The 21,769-nt window shown below is 37.9% G+C and overlaps 2 protein-coding genes across 3 annotated transcripts in view; one reads left to right on the top strand and one right to left on the bottom strand.

The window, feature by feature from the left end:
* LOC134750648 (serine/threonine-protein kinase Doa) overlaps positions 1 to 11,213 on the bottom strand; it is a 69,887-nt gene extending 58,674 nt beyond the window's left edge. The window contains exons 1-3 of one of the 2 annotated variants that reach the window (XM_063685914.1): positions 11,050 to 11,186; positions 10,274 to 10,313; positions 8,377 to 8,516 (exon numbers count right to left, since the gene is read on the bottom strand). In XM_063685914.1, the coding sequence (XP_063541984.1) occupies positions 8,377 to 8,516; positions 10,274 to 10,276 (143 nt within the window). In that variant the 5' untranslated portion in view covers positions 10,277 to 10,313; positions 11,050 to 11,186. Of the gene's footprint in view, positions 1 to 8,376; positions 8,517 to 10,273; positions 10,314 to 11,049 lie in introns of both variants that reach the window. The other variant, XM_063685907.1, reaches the window with a different exon arrangement.
* Positions 11,214 to 19,885: 8,672 nt separating this feature from the next.
* LOC134751099 (progestin and adipoQ receptor family member 4) overlaps positions 19,886 to 21,769 on the top strand; it is a 94,654-nt gene continuing 92,770 nt past the window's right edge. Inside the window, exon 1 of the mRNA XM_063686447.1 lies at positions 19,886 to 20,501. Within this exon, the coding sequence (XP_063542517.1) occupies positions 20,117 to 20,501 (385 nt within the window). The 5' untranslated portion in view covers positions 19,886 to 20,116. The remainder of the gene's footprint in view (positions 20,502 to 21,769) is intronic.

Genomic DNA, 21,769 nt, shown 5'->3' with positions numbered 1-21,769 from the left:
GCGGGTTATACGAAGTAGGTATGTCTGTAAGGTACCGTCGGCTTGCAAAAAGCTTTACGTGGGCTGCAAGTTGCACCTACTGCACTTCTAGTTTTACTGTGTCAAGAACAACGCCTGTCGCCCTCGCCCCCGCGCCCCGCACAGCTGCCCCGGCTCGCCCGTCGCCTCTACCCAAGTCTTGCGAGTTGCGACAATAGAACTTTGGACGTGCGCAAGCGCTTACGAGACTATCTGACAGCTTTTTACTAAAAGACGAAGCCTTTTCTTTTTAAAGCAAATAAAAATTGCCACAGGCACGCAATATGTATTGTGTGTACCAATCATAACAAATTTAGGTATGCATTGTTGTCCAACTAAAGACGTAAACAGTGGAATCCAAGCGTATCGAACGCGTTGACATGACGTCAGTGAAATTTTATGCATCGCTCGTTCATATTACAGATCAACATTAAGATTACCATTTTCAGTTGGTGACCTTGCAGTACACGGTTTGCGAATATTGCAAAATACCAAAATGCATAATAAAAACAATCGTGCCAGCCAAAAGGAGAATTTATGCGACGACTTTTATTACACTTTCATGTATTATCGACATAATGGCACTTTGTTCACGATGCTCATCTCAGTTGCCAATAATCACTCACTGTCATAAATTACAGTTTGGCATTAGCAGAGTCATATCCTTGAGACCAGACATGTGATTAAAGAAATCGTTCTTGCGACACGTACGCGCGATTTTCCGACAACCTACAATTACTGTCGTCGGGCCTTTGTGCGAAATATCAATTTATTGCCCTACGAGTTAGGTACATTTATCATGTAAATGACGGCCCTCGGCGCGCGCGCTAGTTCAACGGCCTCTTGGACAAATGCATCAGAAGTAATAACCGAGTTACGTCATCGTCAACTAAGGAACTATTAACTTTATTCGTCTAATATAACTATTAGTTTGAATACGAGTAACAATCGTCACAAGTGAGCTAAATTGTAAAACAGACGTGATGTAAAAATACGCTTCTTTAACAAGCAATTTCAAGAATTCTTAAATGCCCGACCATCTTTTTACTTGAATGCATTACCATCTAATTAAAAAAGACAACGAAGAAAATAAAACATTGTTGCATTTCGTTAACTTGGTGGCCGGGCATCCGTGAAGGAGGTGCGATGAAAAACCGAGCGCGAGGCACGCAAGGACAAAACAGGATTCCGCGCGCTGCGGGCCCGCGCCCGCGCCGGCCGGGCCTACCACCTTCAACCAGTCCGACTTGCATTAACAATTTAACAGTAAGGCCCACTGGCACCATTCCACTAACCCGAGGTTAACCGGTTAAACCTGGAGTTACCATGGTTACCAGTACAATTTGACACTGGGCTAACGGTTTAACCGCTTAACACCGGGTTAGTAGGATGGTGATGTGGCCCTAATAGGAATTCCCGCAACTTCTGTTCTGTGTGCATGTTGTCTAAATATATGTAAAGAAATATCAACGTTATAATAATATTACAACTTCCATAAAATTGACTAAAAGCACTTATGTTTCGGGTGCGGGTGCGGCGATATTATTTACCACAACATAATTTAAGTCAAACACCGAAAAATTAAGAAAAATCTTAGCTCTTAAATAGAAGTTGTAGAACAACTAAAACATCTTCTTGGATGGTGGTGGTTTTTAGGGTTCCGTACCCCAAAGGGTAAAAACGGGACCCTATTACTTAGACTCCTCTGTCCGTCTGTCTGTCTGTCACCAGGCTGTATCTTATAAACCGTGATAGTTAAGTTACAATTTTCACAGATGATGCATTTCTGTTGCCGCTATAACAACAAATACTAAAAAGGAACCCTCTGTGGGCGAGTCCGAGTCGCACTTGTCCGGTTTTTTATTTGATTTTGTTCCGATTTCTCCAAAGAACGTTAGTTAGCGTATAAAGATTCATTTTATTGTATTATTAACAAATGATATGGGCTTATGTCTGAAATAAATGATTGAATTGAATAATTCCTGTATGCCTAAAACTAAAGTATTTTTTATTCTAATGGAAAATGCAAACAACCGTCGTATCAAAAAAAGCAGGAAATTAAATAAATATTTTGTTTATTTGTGGTACCTCAAGCTTAGATATTCTCATGGACAAATTTAGAGGAACGCAAAAAAAAGGTTTAATTACTGGACTGGAGGTGGAATTACTGCACCTAAAGTAATAGGGAATATTACGCGAAACTTTGCGTAGGTGGGCGCCACTACCACAATCCGAGGGTCTAATATAGCGAAACAAGAAAATCGAAATTTCGTATCTAACATCTCTGTCACTCATGCATATTCGAGCGATGAAGATGCAGATAGCGAAAATTCGGATTTGCTTTTCCCGGTAGATCCTCTGTAAACAAACCGCCTTGATGCATCAATGTCATATTTTATTATGTCTGAAAACTTGTCAGAAACCTGTTAAAGGTACCGTATGTATAAGTTACTCTATGGTATACTAAAAAGGCTAGTGCTGCACTCTGGGAACAGAACATTGCAGTAATAAATAATCCATGAATGTATTTTTAATTTCCTGGCTTTTAAGCATTGGCTTAAAACACACAATAACAAGATTAGGTACGTAATAATCAAAGAATAAAACAATCATCTGGATGGAAAAAAAACCGGACAAGTGAGAGTCGGACTCGCCCACCGAGCGTTCCGTACTTTTTAGTATTTGTTGTTATAGCGGCAACAGCAATACATAATCTGAAAATTTCAACTGTCTAGCTATCACGGTTTATTAATAACAGAGGAGTCTTAGTAATAGGGTCCCGTTTTTACAAAGGGTAACGTACGGAACCCTAAAAAAGACCGATCGTAAAAATATTTTTTTCGGATGAATTTTTCTAAAATATGTAAATACCTATAGGTAAGTATTATCAAACCCGAATTATTGTTTGAGTTATAGATATTGTGCTACAATAAAAAATAGACTTAGGGGCCCAGTGGAAGAAGAGGAGAGGGGACGGCCGTTTCTCCATATAAACGTAATCCCCATTTTCCTCTCTGGATATCGACATCATGGAGAATATTTTTACATAATTTGATGTATATGAACCATAGCTATGCCCCTACGTTTGACTTTTTGATTATAGTAAAAATTAAGAGCGAAAAACAGATTTCATACAAATGTTTAAATGCTCCTAACTCTTTTAAAAACTCTACAAAAAAATCTAACGTGGGGGGGCATAAGCTGTGGCTCATATTACTCATATACATCAAATTGTCTCAAAATATTTTCAATAATGTTAATATCCAGAGAGGAAAATGAGGACTACGTTTGTATGAAAAGGCCATTTCGCACGGGACAAAATCAAAATCAACTTTTGTTGAGTGAGAATAAAGTCTCGAGGTTCAGATAAACATAACGGACTTCACATATTTATGGTCGTCCCCGGGATAGGGCAGATCACGATCGCTCGAATCGCTTATTCTGATAAGCGTAAATGTCAAAGTAACTAGCAAAAAGAAAAAGAAAACGCATTCCCACGAAGAGACACGCACCGAAGGCCGAGTGTTTAATCATGACACGTGTGACACCCCGCCATACGTCGTGCTGCCAATTTGTAAAACTCTCGACATGAAAACCACCTACTTAATCATACAATAAATCGATCACTTACTTCCCAAACTCACAACTTTAATGGTACCTTTTCGAAACTTGAATCTTACTCCCTAGTTCATGTAGTCGCTTTTCCGATGAAACAATTGCACTTCATAGGAGGTTTATCAGGTAATCAATCGGATTTGATTGGCACCTCTTCACGAGCGCCAACAAAAAGGCGCCGCCAACTCTACGCATTCAATAACAGTTTCATACATTATACCCCGGCCACATACTCGACGAGTGGCATGGGAAGTAGCGAGGGAAGTAGGCAAAGACGTAGTGGCCGCGCTACTCGTCATCGGCCGCCATACTGCCCTGCATACTTCCCATACCATGTGTGGCCGTGGTGTTCAGTCGGTAAAATTACTTATTTATCGTAACCATGAGCTGCCACAACATATTCTACGGAGGCTCTTGCGCCACACGTTCCGTGTTTTCAACAGACACAAAGTTTCTCACTAATTTCATGCCTGTCATTAGTACTGTTGGTAATTTGGGCCTTGTTTGGTTTATTCGCGTTACATTTTATTGGAGAAACTAGCTACAAATCAGAGAACTAATAAACTGATAAAATGTTTACTTTCTTGTCTTCGATCAAAATACGTTATTCATGGTTAAACTTTGGTCTGGACATAGCCGCTATTATGCCGCTTTTCTTCACTATTAGTTGCTCATCAGATGTCATGTTGTCTGTCCGTTCTCTAGGTCATACTTGATGAATACTTTTGTGAACTCATTTTTACTTCGACAGATTTAATTTGAAAGTAATAAGTGTATTGAGGACGTCTGCCATTTCCAATAGACGAAGTGTTTAAGTATTGGCATTTCCCGGTGGCATAGTTCACCGGGGTCGGCCGGTAGCGCTGGGAGCGAGGTCGATTGATTCACCCGGCGTGGCGCGGCACGACTTCCTCAGCAGCACGGACTACGAATCGCATCAACTTTTCGTCCTTCTTATAAGTACCTACGCTTAACGAAATAGAGGTTAAAATACCTAATTTATTGTGAAGCGTTACGTTATTAATGATATGCCAGGCATCGCTGCTGCCGGTTCGATGTTTTTAAAACCAGGTAGATACCAATTGGTATAGATAAAAACCGGACAAGTGCGAGTGGGACTCGCCCACCGAGGGTTCCGTACTTTTTAGTATTTGTTTTTGTAGCGGCAACAGAAATACATCATCTGTGAAAATTTCAACTGTCTAGCTATCACGGTTCATGAGATGAACAGCCTGATGACAGCAGGACAGCGGAGTCTCAGTAATAGGGTCCCGTTTTTACTCTTTGAGTACGGATTGTACGGAACCCTAAAAACTTATGGTAAAGGATTTCTGTCGAATACGATGCAACCCGGATATGATGTTTTCTGAGAGTACATGGGTCATTTAAAAAACCCAAATTGCAGTAAGAATGCCCCAATCATGTTATGAAATTGATTTCTAATTGATCTAATTTAAGAGGTGAGTTTGATTCTAAATACTCCAATTCGGGTGATTTATGCTTAAAATTTTACTAAGAGGATAGTATACCTATAATTTTAATATCCAGAGAGTAAAATTGGGACTACGTTTGTATGGAAAAGCGATCACGCGAACCTCTGTCGTCTTATCTAATGAGTGGTTAGGCGGGTAATCATATTTCAAAAATGATTGTTGGTTTTGGGCTTCGCTTCGGGAGACCGGGTCAGCTGGCGCACTGACCATTCAGGTTACCGATCGATATTCATGTTAACAACTCTGCAATGGATAGTTTTCATAATTGTTATACCTATGTCTTATTGGTCCGTCTCTCCTGCTCGGCAAAGGTCTCCGTTAGGTCGCCGTGTGAAGAGGCCGGCGCACTGACCGTTACATTCACGCTGCGCGATCATGCAGGTGAACGATTGAACTACATGTAACAATAATTGTGCTATCCATTGTTTTCTCACGGAAAAACTAATTACTAGGTAGGGTAATTACAGTAAAGATGAACAAATATTAGAAGGACTATGCTTTGAAGAGCGTTTATCTTTGGGGACTTATTTATTATTTATTTTAAGATTTGATCAGGCAACAAGACCTATTAAAAATATATTATAGACTAGCATATTTTGGCGACAACGGCGTGGTTCCGTTGAAACGTCGTCTGTTCTTGTGTCGGATTCGGCGGGTTGCCCCAGAACCTAATTCTTTGTTTTTTTTTTAAGGTTACCTCAAAAGGAAAAAACGGAACCCTTATAGGATCACTCGTGCGTCTGTCTGTCTGTCCGTCTGTCACAGCCTATTTTCTCCGAAACTACTGGACCAATTAAGTTGAAATTTGGTACACATATGTAAGTTTGTGACCCAAAGATGGACATGTAACGTAAACAAATTAATTTTAAACACGGGGGCCACTTTAATGCCCGCTTAAATGAGAAAATTAAAAAACAAAGATTGTCAAACTATATCGTGTTACATATCAAATGAAAGAGCTCATTGTGAAAATCTCAAATATTTTTTTTTTTATATTTTTAAGATAAATAGTTTAGAAGTTATTCAAGAAAATAGGCAAAAAATGACCATTCTCCCCCTTTATCTCCGAAACTACTGGGTCAAAAATTTTGAAAAAAATACACAAAATAAATCTTTACCTATAGATCACCGGAAAACCTATTAGAAATGTGCAGTCAAGCGTAAGTCGGACTTAATTACTTAGTGTTTGATCCGACCCCTACGGGTTTTTTAGACATTTCACATAAAAAATACATTGTTTTAATTGTGTAATGTACGGATCCCTTGGAACGCGAGTCCGACTCGCACTTGGCCGGTTTTTATTCCTGTAATTTTAATTCCTAAAACAAATCATATTGGGTCGCATTACTCAACCGATTCTCGTGAACTTTTGTTCGCAGCAAGTTCGATTAATATATTTATAGATTAATTTGTGGATTTCAGTTTTTAGATTTTTTTCAATATAGCGGTTCTAGTCATAGTTTTCGCGAGGTCTGTAGCTCACAGAGCCACTAGGATTCATTATTCAGTTGTATCTAAGCCCAATAGTTCCTGGCACATTTCGAACTACATATAATAAGAACTTCGTATAAACATAGGTAAACACTATATCGAACTAGGGAACCTTTTGTAAATCTTGTTGATGTATCTTCTTCATACCTCAATGTTACTAAACAATTACATAGTTAGGTTATAATTACGGGTTGTGGTTAAACTGATACGTTTAGAGGTCGTTTCCTACATAATCTAACTTCTAAGTATGTCTACTAGCTATGACCTGCGTCACACCCACTGTATTCCATGCGTTTATCAGTGACGATAATGTCATTTACTTCGTCATTGAAAGGTCCTTCAAAGGCAATTAGTGACGTAATTTACTATAATCAATGAGGATATAATAAGATAGAGCGGTACTGTCATAGTTTAAAATTTATTTTGTAACCACTGTAAATTCACTGCCATCTATCGACATACTTTAAAACTAAAAATGAAGATTTATAAAAATACGTTAAAATGTATTTAAATATGGATAAATGATTTTTTTATTTGCATTAATTATTTTTATATGATTTTGACCCATGTTCTTTCACTGGTATGCGTTAAAATTATAAATAACAAACGAAACAGTCAACGCCCTCTATACGAGAGTAGGCCAAAACTAGTGGCGCCATCTGATCGAGAATCAAATTTTCTTGATTTTCGAGGGACGTTTTTTCCTTAGACTGTATCCATCTATTACGGAGTTATATCTATCTTTACTATAATTAATTATTTAGACATCAATCATCAATTAAAAGGTTTAATTTTATGTAGGTTGGTTTTAGTAGATGCATAGAGTAACTGATACTAGAGCGTTACTGTCATAGTAAATTTTGTAACCCCAGTAAATTCACTGCCATCTGTCGACACACTTTAAAACTAAAAATGAAGATTTATAAAAATACGATAGAATGTAATTAAATATAGATAAATGTTTTTTTTTATTTGCATTATTTTTTTTATGATTTTGACCCATGTTCTTTCACTGATATGCGTTAAAATTGTTAAATAACAAACGAAACCGTCAACGCCATCTATACGACTGTAGGCCAAAACTAGTAGCGCCCTCTGAACGAGAATCAAATTTTCTTGATTTTCGAGGCACGTTTTTTCCTTAGACTGTATCCATCTATTACGGAGTTATATCTATCTTTGGTAGATGGATTAGCTTTGCTTTGCGCTACTAGAGGCGCCATCTGTGAGCAAGTAGCAAAACAACGAAGCTACAGTAACTGGAGTTCACACAACTTCGCTGCCTTAACAGTTCTCTCTGTTGCTAATAGAATATGCGTCGCGCTAATAGAGGGCGCCACTCAACGATGCTGTATATGCGCTTTACTTTACTGACCAACATAGGTAGGGAAACGAGTAAATAAATGCCATTTTATTACAATACATTACACTCACTGATAGCTTGAACAGTAATTATAACTCCAGAGCAAATTGCTGCAGTTATTGTTACTGTAATGGAGTGCATCAAATTACATGTTAGTTTCACTTTCACTTGCTAGTTACTCAATGTACTAAACACATTAAGTGAGGTAAATAGATTGAAAACCTAATTAGGCATGAAATGTTCAATTCTTTATAAAACTAAGCATCAGTAAAGCCCTTAGGCCTTAGACTAGACAAACTTAACTTATTGTTAGCCGATGTCCTCTAAATGTTCTACAACAAAGGTTTCTAAGTTATATTATAATAGCATTGTGATTGTAAAGAGAAGATCACTAACCTGTCATTATCTCTACTACGTTTTCTGTGGGGTTCCTCCTTCTCCCGGTCGCCGTCGTCTAGCCGCCTCCGCTTCGCCTCGTAGGACCTGGACCGGGACCGCGAGTGAGATGCGTAGTGCTTCCTGCGGGTTCGCGGCATCTGTAACCATTGTTTTATGTCGTGACTGGTGTCCTTGGCAAATCGATTGTTGTACCCTGTACCATCTCTATGGCTTTATGCTGTGGCAATTGTGTCAATAAGTGTGAAAACAATGGTGTTCTACAACTATTTGCACGGCCGAGTGTTACAATCTAGTGACAATGGCTCAAGGATATAAAATTGTAACAGAAAATCTTGTATTCGCAATATAACATGTATAAGGACCATAGTCCATACATTGTACAATCATTAATGAATTTTGAAGAGGTTAAAATCAAGTTCAAGGGTAACATAACAATTTGTAACATAAGCAGAAGTCTCTTTTAAAAACAAGGAATTGGAATGAGGCATCTGCTTGTATTAAAGTGATAAAAGGTTATGCATAAGGTTCTAGTTCTAGTGGCAAGCAATTAATTAGAAAAAGTTGTTCATAACATGAACAATGTTTTTAATAATGAAAAACAGGTTTGTTTAATAAAAGACATTGCGTTAATGGAAATATTAAAATGCTATGTAAACTAGGGTGTGAATAACTAAAACAGCTATGAAGATATATTCAATCAGTAGTTGTCAGATTAATACATTGTAGTCTCCCAATATTTCAATTGTCATTAAATATATATTATGACAATGATCTAGATAAGATTATTGTGAAGCATCCTGTTTATTATTTCGTAAAATTCTACACATGGCAATTATCTACATTACTTTTTTATACTAAGTTAACTGAAATAAAAATGCAGATTGGTAAAAGTAGTATAAAAGAATATGAATTTTGTAGAGTGAACCGCTACTGCAGCTCACAGTGGGTGCAAAAAGCAAACCACAATGGAAGCGGCCACAAAGCTTCAATTATCTAAACACCTTTAAATTGTCACTAGGTTAACAACAAAGTGAACTATTTTCAGGGGCTTTAACTTAATGTTAAATTTCAGTAAAATTAACTAAATGACAATATAAATATTCTGAAGCAATTGTTGCTAGTGCAAGCAAAAAATTAGATTTTTAAGGCTGCAAGTATAATTTCATTTTGATTTGACTTTACACTTTTCTATATTGTTGATGCTAAAATTGCAATATGATGGTGATTAGGTAATAACCGAAGTAGAATACTGGTGTCATTTATGAACTATCATAAGAACTTCTCTTTTATTAACTTTGTGTTATTCAATTACTGATGAAAACATTGTTGACATACCTATATGAAGAATAATGTAAAGAGGTGATGCTCAATTTTAATTTTGCTGAAGTATTATGAGTTTTATAAAGTTAACTATCATAGTTAATATGTTGGATTGAAGAGTTAATAGATGTGTGACCCCTCATACCTCAGGAGACTTGCCTAATATTAGATGTCAAATATATGTACAATGAGCTCAAAAAATGCTTACCCACTTTATGAATGTGTTCCATTCATAAATGCACTTTTGCCGCTGTGAGTACAAACATTGCTTTTATCAATAATAAATACATATATTTGATGTCTATGCTTAGGTAATGTTGCCAAACATGTCCTAATGCAAAATTAAACGCCAGGCAGTGTTAAAATATGTTCAGTGGTGGACAGAAGAGCCTGCCGCTTTGCAATTAAAAGAGAAAGCTTTGATCACAAAACCAATCATGCTGTATGAGCCTGTCAAAAATAATAACAATGAATGTTTGCCCGGTTATTAGCATGAATGTTAAACAATGAATATTTTTGACAGGGTCACTGTTTTTACTTACAATAAGGAAAGTACAGCGGTACCTTCACTTACCATAAATCGGATACCAAAACTCCTATCCAATGAGAAAAAGCTGAAAAACATAAACTTATTTAACCAGTGGAATTGCACCCCCAGGTATTACAGCAGACTGATAGGTCATGCCAAATAGGTTTAACAGCGAGGATTCTGGAAAACCCGTCTATTGGGATTGTGCATAGGTTTCTAGCCATGCAAACCAGTCAAGTGTTTATAAAAAGAAAAATAAACTTGCTAAACAGGAATAACATATTTAACTATTATCATTACTTACATTTTATAGATGCGTTATATTATAATGGTTATTAAATGATTTATCTACTTATGACACCAAAGTATAAAGCAGTAAACTCGGTAGAAATTAATGTTTTCTATTAACATTCATTAGCTTTTTAAGACTAATACAATGTACTACAAGCGTTGGAGACATTTTAGTAATACTTTTAGATTTCAATAAAAGACGTAGATCTACTCGAATATAGCAATAAGATACCAAAATAAACTTCCCAGTTTAACTCAAGTTAGCCTACGAGGAGGAAGTATATTATTATATTCATTGTAGGCACCGTTATAAACTAAGGATAGCAACCTGTATTTACTTTACTGTAACTACGAGTCTACGACTACAACATATTTCTACATCTAAAACGACACTACGCATAAAAATAACTGAATCCATTAGATAAACGTCAATAGTTATTTACATGCTACGCTAACGCCATGTTGGTTTCCAAGTTTGTAGGAACTACAGGGTACGCTTATCTAGAAAGTAACATATTCTTCTAACTCACCCTCAATTCACGTAAATACTTCAATTTACACCAAAGTTGATGGCTGAAAGTTGTAACGCAGTTCCAAGTTCGTGATGCAGAGCCTTGTAGAATATTTCCTCGCAACAAGGGCCCGAACATCGATCCAAATCCAAGCACTTTGTTGGTTGGCTGAACAGCACTGCAATGGCGTAGCCAGTCAAGTTAGTCAAGCAACGTACTTACAAATTATAAGTGTTTTTTTGTGAACTATTATAAATCACTAGTTACAAAAATAATGTATTTTCTTAAAAATAACGTTACATTTCTCTCTAAAATATAAACCGAAGTAATAAATTAAATCATGTCAAAATGATACAAAATCGGAAAAGGAACTATGTGTTGCCATGGGACCAGGTGTGTTGCTAGCTGTAAAGCTATTGTTACTTGTGCGCTGCTATAGTTTGTCAAAGGACTGTCTCATTTCAAACATAGAGAAAATCATACTATCTTTGTCTTACACTAGTATATACCTCGTATATACATTTAGAAGCACCCAAAAGAAAAGGATGTATAGTTTTTTTGTTCTTATTTACTGACAATTTGGTTTGACCAACTATTCATTCATTCATACTATTCTATTCTATTCTATATGCTGCTATAGTCTGTCAAGCCATTTCCGTCAGAAGAAAAAAACGCAAATTTAAAAATGTAGGCGCGAAGGGTAATCGTCTCATAGAAAATTTGAATTTCGGGCCTTTTTCTACTGACAAAGTTTTTTGACCGCAAAGAATATAATACTCACTAGGAGTTTGACTGGCTATAGCTTTCCGCGCACATTAAAATACCTATTGTAAAGCCTGACCAGAAATATATGATCATGCGCCATGTTGCGGAATTTCATTGGAACTAATTTCTTACACTGGCAATAATTTTAATGATAGGTTGTCACCTCAGGTTGTCACTGTTGTCAGTGTCATTGTGGCGGTTTACTTGAATAATACTTAAGTCTCAGCTTAAGTGTTGAATATTAAATAATAAATGACAAAAATGCCCAAAACTATACATAGTCCGGATCATTGTTAATAATGTAAATAATAAACTGCTGGAAAAGAACAGTTCGGGAAATTAAACTATTTCACTACGAAACATTTCCAAATTACCATCAGAGCTGACAGGTAAACAAATCAAAATGTCATTATAGTCTGGTTATTACGACTTAGTTATTGTAGTGTTATGTTATGATACAAGCGAGGAAACACAGTAACAAAAATGAATTTCAGTTTGAAAAATATTAACTATGGGCTTTGGAGACGATCAATCTTGTTAATTGACAATGTAGCAGAACCTATGTAAGGTTACGGAATATATACCTAGTAACATGACCATCATAATCATCATCATGTGGCCTTTTGGTGATCCAATCTTGGATGTAGGCGTCTTCCCTTGAATGGAGTAACATGATAGACGAAATATTATTTCAGCTATAGAGCTGAGCTGAGCAGATGGTGTGGCTAATAGTAGTCACACCATCTGGTATGTTACGACTAAATTAAATATATGTAAATTTATATAAATTTCTAGGTAAATCGGAGGCATCGATTACGCGGATTACGAGAGAAGGTGCTCCTGAGATTTTATGCAAACCAAAAATAAAAAAGAAGATGCAATTACACGATTTTGACCTATCTATGTGGCGATACGTAAGAAAATACATGAATTATATACGGCAAAAAAAAGTACCGACTATAAAAAAAGTGTAGACCAAATAAATGGGTTCTGATTTTGATTACGGTGAATAAAAGTAGATGTAAGTCAAACGAGTTGCCAATCCACATTGTTCAAACTATACTGAACTGTTGCCATATGAATGAGAATAATAGCGCCCTCTTGACAACATATGATCATATATTCCTGGTCAGGCTTTAAAAAGTAAAAATATTATTTTAAAAAAACTGTGTGCGTGTCCGGCCTGACACTCTTTGATAGAGAAAGATAGTCTTATTGCGATTTCTATAAGAGGAAAGAGAAAATAGTGCCATGCTTTGTCCTTATCACCGACCGGGTGGCATCATAGGTAGGAGGCGACGGCGAAATACCGAAATTTATAAGAGTGAAAGAGACAAACCCTTTGGGTATGGAACCCTAATTATACAGTGGTAGCAAAAGATATAACAGCACATTAAGGGCACATTTTGAGATGAAAATCTCATTTTCCGTAAAAAGTGACTAGACATGTTCTTTCCGTGGACCCTTCATATAAACTAATTTCAGACCTAGATATACCTGATGTAACTGTATGCGCAAAGTTTCATTACATTCAACGTATTTTTTTATAATGAGTGCGGAACTACGTTTGTATGGGAAGGTGCAATTCGGCCGAGCTTGCCGGGCACTCTTAAGTGCAATTGGGTAGGTAAAGTTTTTTGAAGATAGGCAAATTATATTTTTATCCGATAGTATTCGTCATAACGATCACGGAAATGCAGCTCTTTCATTTTTATTTCGTATTATTTATTAAATATATTTTTTTAAGTGACCGAGATGACGTTTGTGAAATTTAATAGCAGATCAGGCACTGCAATGCCTGTGCACGTGATTTAATTGATGAGATAGAAAAAAAAAACGATGTCAAGTCAACTGTCAGTGTCACTTAGCTGTCATTGCCGAAAAATAACCTGAGAATAATAACTAAAGCATATTCTGATGCGATTTAGTGTTATCATATGGTTATCATTGAGATTTTCGACGACCTCAGCACGAGCCACGGACTTCTGATTCCCCACGACATCTGCTAGTATTTGGACAAAGATTAAATCTACTTTCGACAACTTGGCACTGCATATTGGACGTTTTCTTGCCTTCACGACGACCCGACCCTTGCGCAGACCCTGGACTGAGTTTTGCAAGAAGGATGAGCGAGTTTATGCGAGCAGATTGTACAAACTTGCCCCACATGGACCTAGTTATGATTTTAAATTATTATCATAACAGTGATAAGCACAATGCCGCCGAAATTAGAGGAGCGAAGGCCCTCCTGTACGTATCAGTGAAATACATACATTAAACATTTTGTTATTTATATTTTACCTGCAATGTTTAGTCTACATATACACCTTAAACCTTAACTTCATTCATTTTTTATTGTTTTAGGGCATCAAGGAACGGATATGTGGAAAATAATGTAGGCTATGTCGAAATAAAAAGAAGCAACACAGAATGTATTTTTCGGGCTAAAGTTGTACCGGAGACCAAATAAAAAAAAAAATTATATTGTGACCGTTCACTTTATTATTTTATTACGAGCCTATTGTGTCCCACTGCCGGGCAAAGGCCTCCCCCCTTTTCTTCCACTCCTCCCGGTTTTGAGCTACATCTGGCCAGTCGCTCAAAAAGGAGTCCAAGTTATCCCGCCATCGCCGACGAGGTCTGCCGGATCCCCGGTTTGACTCATGGGGCACCCACTCTGTGGTTATTTTGGCCACAAGTCATTCGGCATGCGGCAGACATGACCAGCCCAGTCCCACTTTAACTTGTCTGCTTTCCGAGCTACATCTATTATTTGGGTTTTAGAGCGCAGCGTGGTGTTCCGGATGCAAGGGTACCCCCCCCTCTTAATATGGATATGCAAATAAAGACCGTTCACTTAGACGAAAAAAAAAAAATGTCAATGATGCATCATGTGATAGTGAGGATTGCCCTGCATCAGCTGGTAAATAAAGTCTTATAATAAGTGCCCAAAGGCACACAGAATCGGTTATCGAGACACCCCGAGACAGGCCGAGAATGAGTGTGTACAGCCCACATTAAGGTTTTGTGTAACCTGTGCGAAGCCGGGGCGCTATAAATGTTTATTTAATTTTACCCATTTACCAAAATTCCTAGATCTTATAACGGAATAACTAGTGCCTAAATGCCTGAATCTCAGAATGTATTTTTTTTTTCAAACTTCAAATCATTGTAGTGTAGTGATACCTAAATCTCAAATTAGGGGAGAGTGGGTCACAGTGAATTACTTTTTCAGACGGTCAATAAAGTGAATATTAAGTACTATAATAACCTACGTTTTATTCTTGTTCTTCATTTCTACAAAATATTTAGATTTGTATTAAAATGGCCCTTGTTTGACGCAGGTATGTACCTTACCGTTCGAGAAATGGGCCCCTGGTATTTGTGTGTTGAGCAATCGTTATTTGTTTTACAAGGGGGCAAAGTTGTTGTTTAAAGTGGAATTTTGAGCGTTGCAAGGGTTTCAAAGCACGAGGATTAAACAAATTTTGCCCCCGAGTGAAACACAAACATTTTCACCACACCAACCTGAAGAAAATATTAACTATCAAACAAGACCAAATCCAAATGATCATTCAAAATCATCATTTAAAAGTCAATTCCACCAGCTAACCTAAGGAAACAACTCAAAATTTGCATCTGATTACTTTGCCCCACATGTGGATAAAATACAACTTTCTCATCAGTTTTTGAATAATCAAGAGAGATATTGTTCCTGACTCATGGGTGTTTTCTATGTATATGAGTATGTATTTATCTATATTGGTATGTTGTATATCGTCTCCTAGTACCCTTAGTACAGTCGCCATCAGATATATCGGAGCGGCCGATGTGCTCAAAAATATCTGAATACATACCCTCACGCCTTGACAATAAAGATGTGCTCAGATATTTGTGAGAACTTTAGCCGGTCTGATATATCTGATGGCAACTGTACTTACAAACTTTTCTTAGTTTGGGGCTAGGTCGATCTTCGTGTAGGATGTCCCCCTAATACTTATTATATAATTTATTTGATAAGTGTTTGTTTATGATAAAAGGATATTCATTTGTGGATTTATATAATAAAACGAGACAAAAATTATTAGATTTTTATTATACTGCTTTGCAAGTTTACTAGAGTACATGCTATCAAAACGGCTTCATCTACATACTTGACATGATTATGGTTTACAGTCGAGTGAGGTTCCAAGAATGCGGATTCCCTCAACCGCCGTATGACATGTTCCATGTGTACCCGCAAGCTGGCGATCACTTTGGTTTGTATTACCTCGGCTCTGGAAGGTGTCTCTTTCGAAGAAACAGTTGCAAGCAGTTTCCTGAAATGATAAAACTTTTGTTCAATAACATTTAAAAATGTTTACTTATTAGCCTTAAGATCAATACTGTCACTAACACAAAATGATCCAAGGTGGTTGTGAGTAAATTAATTACACAAGCCTTAAAGAACTTGTTTAAAATGATTTTAAGTTTTTAAACAGCATTCCTTAAACTGCAGCTAGAGGGTTATGATTTTAGACAGTAATACCTACAGTAGCAATGTGTAAAAAATATGTAATATTTGACAAATGAAGAATAATGATGTTAACGAAAGAACACGGCAACTTTGTAGCCAAAAAGGACCCACATTAAAGACTACAATCTTAATATGGGACATTTTCTATGAAAAGGGACTTTATTGTCGATAGCGCTTACGCCGCACAGCGTCGCGCGGCATTGTATTTATATCGGAGCATCGTTTATAATGGCGTAAGCGCCATCGACAATAAGGTCCCTTTTTATAGAAAATACCACATATGTAGATTATTATAAACAATACTTACATTGATATGGTCCTCACATACATATAAGTTGCGTTTTGGGCAATATATCTCCAATGCTTGGCACCAAATCGCTTGTAAAGACTTTGGTATGCTTAAATAAGCCGACGTGGTAAAGTCTCGTCTGCGCTTCTTACACGACGGCACAAAACACTGAAGTTCATCCCTGTAATATTGTAGATCCATTCGTGCGTTTTCAGATTCTGGTTCCATGGTGTCTGTGATCTTAATTTACTAATTTATCAGTCCAAGGGTCAGCGCAGGGGTCGAGTCGTCGTAAGGGAAGAAAACGTTGTCCAATAAGCAGTGCCAAGTTGTCGAAAGTAGATTCAATCTTTGTCAGATGTCGTGGTGAATCAGAAGTCCTTGGGTCGTGCTGAGGTCGTCAAAAATCTCAATGATAACACTAAATCGCAAAACGCAAGGTAACAGAAAGGTTGGGCCGTTATTTTTATTTTTTCGGCAATGACAGCTAAGGCTAAGTGACACTGACAGTTGTCATCGTTTTTTTTTCTATCTCATCAATTAAATCACGTGCACAGGCATTAGTGCGATCTGCTGTTAAATTTCACAAACGTCATCTCGGTCACTTAAAAATAAATATTTAATAAATAATACGAAATAAAAATAAAAGAGCTGCATTTCCGTGATCGTTATGACGAATACTATCGGATAAAAATATAATTTGCCTATCTTCAAAAAACTTTACCTACCCAATTGTTATATAGGTGCATAAGTATTAACCGAATTAGCTCTTTACGAGTAGGTATTTTAGAACTTTTGTAACCATTTGGTATGTAGGTACCATTTTGAAAAAAATTAAATTATATAATACCTTATTTAGGACATATTTTGCAGTTGCAGGCGATATTGCAGTTTTTTTAACATTTACGAAAGTAAACTATTATGTAAGTAGTTGGTAAAAATAGTCTCATTAGGATTTGCTGAGTAAAACCGACCTAGTACAAATACTAACAACTTTTTGAACGTGCAACTCCTTTCAAATTTTACCACAACGCAGACAACAGAAGCTGTTGTGAGCCTGTTTACCCAGCTTATTTATAGAGGGGTTTATGCCTTGTGTCTAAAATCCTAAGGGTCAAGGTCGCCGTGTCTAATTGGCGGTTTTTTGTGCCACAGCGGTGTCATTCGCGTTGCATCCCGAGTACTGGCGCATCGGCATGGCGAATAAATATTATTTCAGTAATAAATGTAATAATAAGCCTCAGGCATTCAGGCGTATTCTGATTTTAATAACAGGTTATTGTGAATAAGATCTAGATTAGATATTAATCTGATCTGTCAGTGTCAAAAGTGACATTTCTTCAGCCAAAAACGTCACTTTTGACGCAGATCAGCTGCATAGTTAATCCAGATTCCAGATCTTATTCATAACCTGTTATTATAATCAGAATACGCCTGAATGCCAGCGCGAGCGTGAGCTACGCGCTACTCTTGTAGCCGACAAACGCGTTTTTTTCTTCAGATTAGTAGCGAAAAGTTAAAAGAACCCGCCTAGCGGATTGGGTGTTAAGGCAGTCTTCACATTGGATGCGGATCCGCATGCCGCTGCGGTAAGTGGGATATAATATGTATGTGTACCTTAATACGCACGCAGTCATGGAGTTTAATTTATGTACCATTTCGTACCTCGTCGGACTGATAACCAATCAGCAATCATAATAATCATATTGTCACTGTGAATGAGTTGTACCTACCTACGTATTGGTACGAAAGGATAATAGAGTTAGACCAAGCAAAGACTGCAACGATTTTGATAGCATACACAGTGCAAGTGTTATTTGTACATCATAATTTCAATTTCATAGAAGTTTGACGTTTAAAATAACACTTGCACTGCGTGTGCTATCAATATCGTTGCAGACTTTTCTTGGTCTAACTCTAGTAAATTGTATTTATTAGCATTAGATACCGGCTAATATGCTAAGCTTTCACGAATTTCACGTCTTGTGGCGCTCCAATAGATTGTGATTGTCACCTAGTCGGGGCTCAGCTCGCTCATGCAGCCGATGGGAATGTGCGGCCAACCCTAATGGCATAATGGAGCTTGGGACTGACGATTCTGACATTTCTGACAAATGACAAGTCGATGCCAGCCGCCTGTCGATTGATTTTGATTAGATTATATGTGGTATTTCCTATAAAAAGGGACCTTATTGTCGATGACGCTTACGCCATTATAAACGATGCACCGATATAAAATACAATGACGCGCGACGCTGTGCGGCGTAAGCGCCATCGACAATAAGGTCCCTTTTCATAGAAAATGCCCCATATAGTCCAGCGTCCAGCGTATTCTACCCAGCCTGTATACTTACTAGTTTGCTCCCGGGAAATATCGAAACCGAAAGTACCGGGAATTCCCGGGATTTAGAGCCAAGCAAAGAACCGGGATTTCAAAATTAAAATCCCGGTTCTTTCGGGATTTTCGGGAATAACATTTCCCATGTTTTAATGAAATATCATGTTTTTAAAGGAATAAATAATATCACAAGTTTATTCATAAATTCATATTTCTTATACAGATCCAAAAATAATTAAATAACTTAAAAACTACTACATATATACTTTCAATTCCATCAATTAACGCAAACCATTTATTATTTCTTTATTTATTCTTAACAATAATTATTACGTCGCTTAATAATTAGTTGCTTAATAATTAAAATTATGTACATTGTACCTATTCAAAATTAAAATAAATATTTAATAAATATTGGTTAGTTAACATGGGTACTAGGCGACGATATACCTATATACTTACTTTATATACATATATAGATAAATACATAGATAATATCCATAACTCAGGAACAAATACAAACAAATGCCCTTACCAGGATTCAAACCTGGGACCTCCATCCTGCGTCGTAGGCAGGGTCACTACCGACTAGGCTAGGAGGCCGCTTCTGTTTCCTAAAATGGTATTTTACGAGAGTTTTTGTATTTCGTGCAGGTAAAACTTCTTAATTTACCTATGAAAGTTACCTTTGTAAGTACCTATACACTGACCTGTACGTACTGGACGGACGAGGTTGTGTGAGCATAAGTTAGGAATTATATTATTAGTCTTTCAGAATGTGAACCTCGGGTTAACAATGAGTGAAAGTGCGACTATGGCCAGAAAGGGAGCAGGCCGACCTTCTGGCGGGAATCAGCTGATCGGGTTTGCGCAATGCGCAAATCTAGGGGGCGCGGGTGAGTTAAGGGGGAATACGGGGCGGGGGAGGCGGCAGCGCGCAAGGAGAGGGTGTGCGGCGGCGCCCGGCCAGTCGCGCTCCCGCGGTCTGCTGCACCAGCCTCCGCGGAGCCGGCGTCGAGGGCGCGGGGTCCGCGCGAGCGCCGCGCCGAGGCCGAGCGCCCCGACCCGCACCAAGCGCTGCTGTGATACCTATTTGTACAAACCGGCGAACGGCCATGAGGAAACTGATTGCGATATTCTCTCCCTACGCGCGTCGCACCGCTCCACGCGCTAGTTTATGAGAAACGTTGGTCCTGATACATGTACAAAAATGTTCGATATGTCAATTCAAGAAGTGAACGGGAAGGGTCCTAAGAAGAGGAAAAAGTCGTTGGAGCGTATCTGTGATAATGAGGAGCGGCGGGAGCGTTCGGAGCTAAACGCGGGGGACGGTCCAGCGGATAGCGGGAAGAATGGGTCCGTGGACGCCAAGCCGGGGGCCCAGAGCGCCAAGGTCGCCCCGGGGCCCGGCGGCGTGGAGCTGCTGCACTGGCGGGACATGCCGCAGCACCTGCAGTTCAACCCGTACGTGCTGACCGGCTACCGCCCGCTGCAGAGCTGGGCCGGCTGCGTTGGCAGCCTCTTCTACTTTCACAATGAAACCATTAATATACTCACCCACGGTACGTACTATAATTTATGATATTTGTCGCTGAATCTGTAGACAGTTTTAAACTTAACCTAACCTCTTCATTCGGGGTCTCTTATTAGCAAATTATGACTAAAACTTGAAATGGAAACAAGTAAAATACATCATTCGGAATGCTCGCATTCCGTTACCTGAAATATTTTACGGATGAATTATGTTATTTGTCTCTAAAGTTATATAACGGTGCCTGCCAAACCTGCCCTTACACTGCCGTTAAACCATAATCTCGGCCAATAGGTAGATCAAGCCATGCTACCCTCGGCAAAACTAAGTTGTTGATCTTCGCGCCTCAACCGACAGTTGTGAAAAATCGTGACGGGAATACCATTATTTATTTCTGTCTTGAATATTAGACGCCTAACTGTGCACAGATGACAAGATCATCCATCAAAGTAAACAATTAGATAGCTAACTTTTAAGACTGGTATTTGTAAGTAGGTATAGAAAAATATTGTAAGAACCGATCATATTTTCCCTGGAGAGTAAATTTGCCAATTACCTACCATTCTTGTTTTTTTTTTATGTGCTCTATGTACCAACTAGTTATTTAGTATTTGCACAGTATCATCTTGCTTTTGATTGATGTTTGATTGGTGGCAACAAAACTATATCCCTTAGGGAAAACTTAGATATGAGAAATGAATGTAAATGATTTTACAATTCATTTACTTAATTATGGAAAGCTTGCCGCAAGCCAGTTATTATACTCAAACCAGTATTTCACAAAAACCTACCTATGAAATTGCCAGAGTACATTACATGACTGTGTACTAAAAGAAAGGCAGTGGAGCAGCGGGCTGCATGCGCGAGAGATAAATAATGGAAATAGGTGAGCTGTGGATTCTCCCGGCGGCTACGCCGTGTAGCGGCTACGAACTTCGTAGCCGGTATTCTACGTGAGATTTATGTCGAAACTTTCCGAAACTATACCTAACACACATTATGTTAAAATGGGGACAAGGGGATGAATGAAGATGAATTTTAAAGAGGGTAGAAACCAGGGTTCACTAATGTGTCGCAGAAAGTTTTTTGACATATTTTTGTATTGCATAATGTTACTTGGCAGAAATGTCGTTTGGCAGAATTACCTTTCGCATAAGTATCATTTAGCATACAATCACTTCGCATAGTTTTATAAACCAGAACCACATTTTGGCATACTGTTGAAGTTTATAATAGTTTTTTAAACATTAAAAACTTTATTGTACAGAATTTTCCCCAAACATTGCAATATACATAGTG

Source organism: Cydia strobilella, chromosome 2 (assembly GCF_947568885.1).
Source record: "Cydia strobilella chromosome 2, ilCydStro3.1, whole genome shotgun sequence".
NCBI lineage: Eukaryota > Metazoa > Arthropoda > Insecta > Lepidoptera > Tortricidae > Cydia > Cydia strobilella.
The sequence above is the reverse complement of the archived record's forward strand: the minus strand, read 5'-3'. Positions and strand labels throughout refer to the sequence as shown.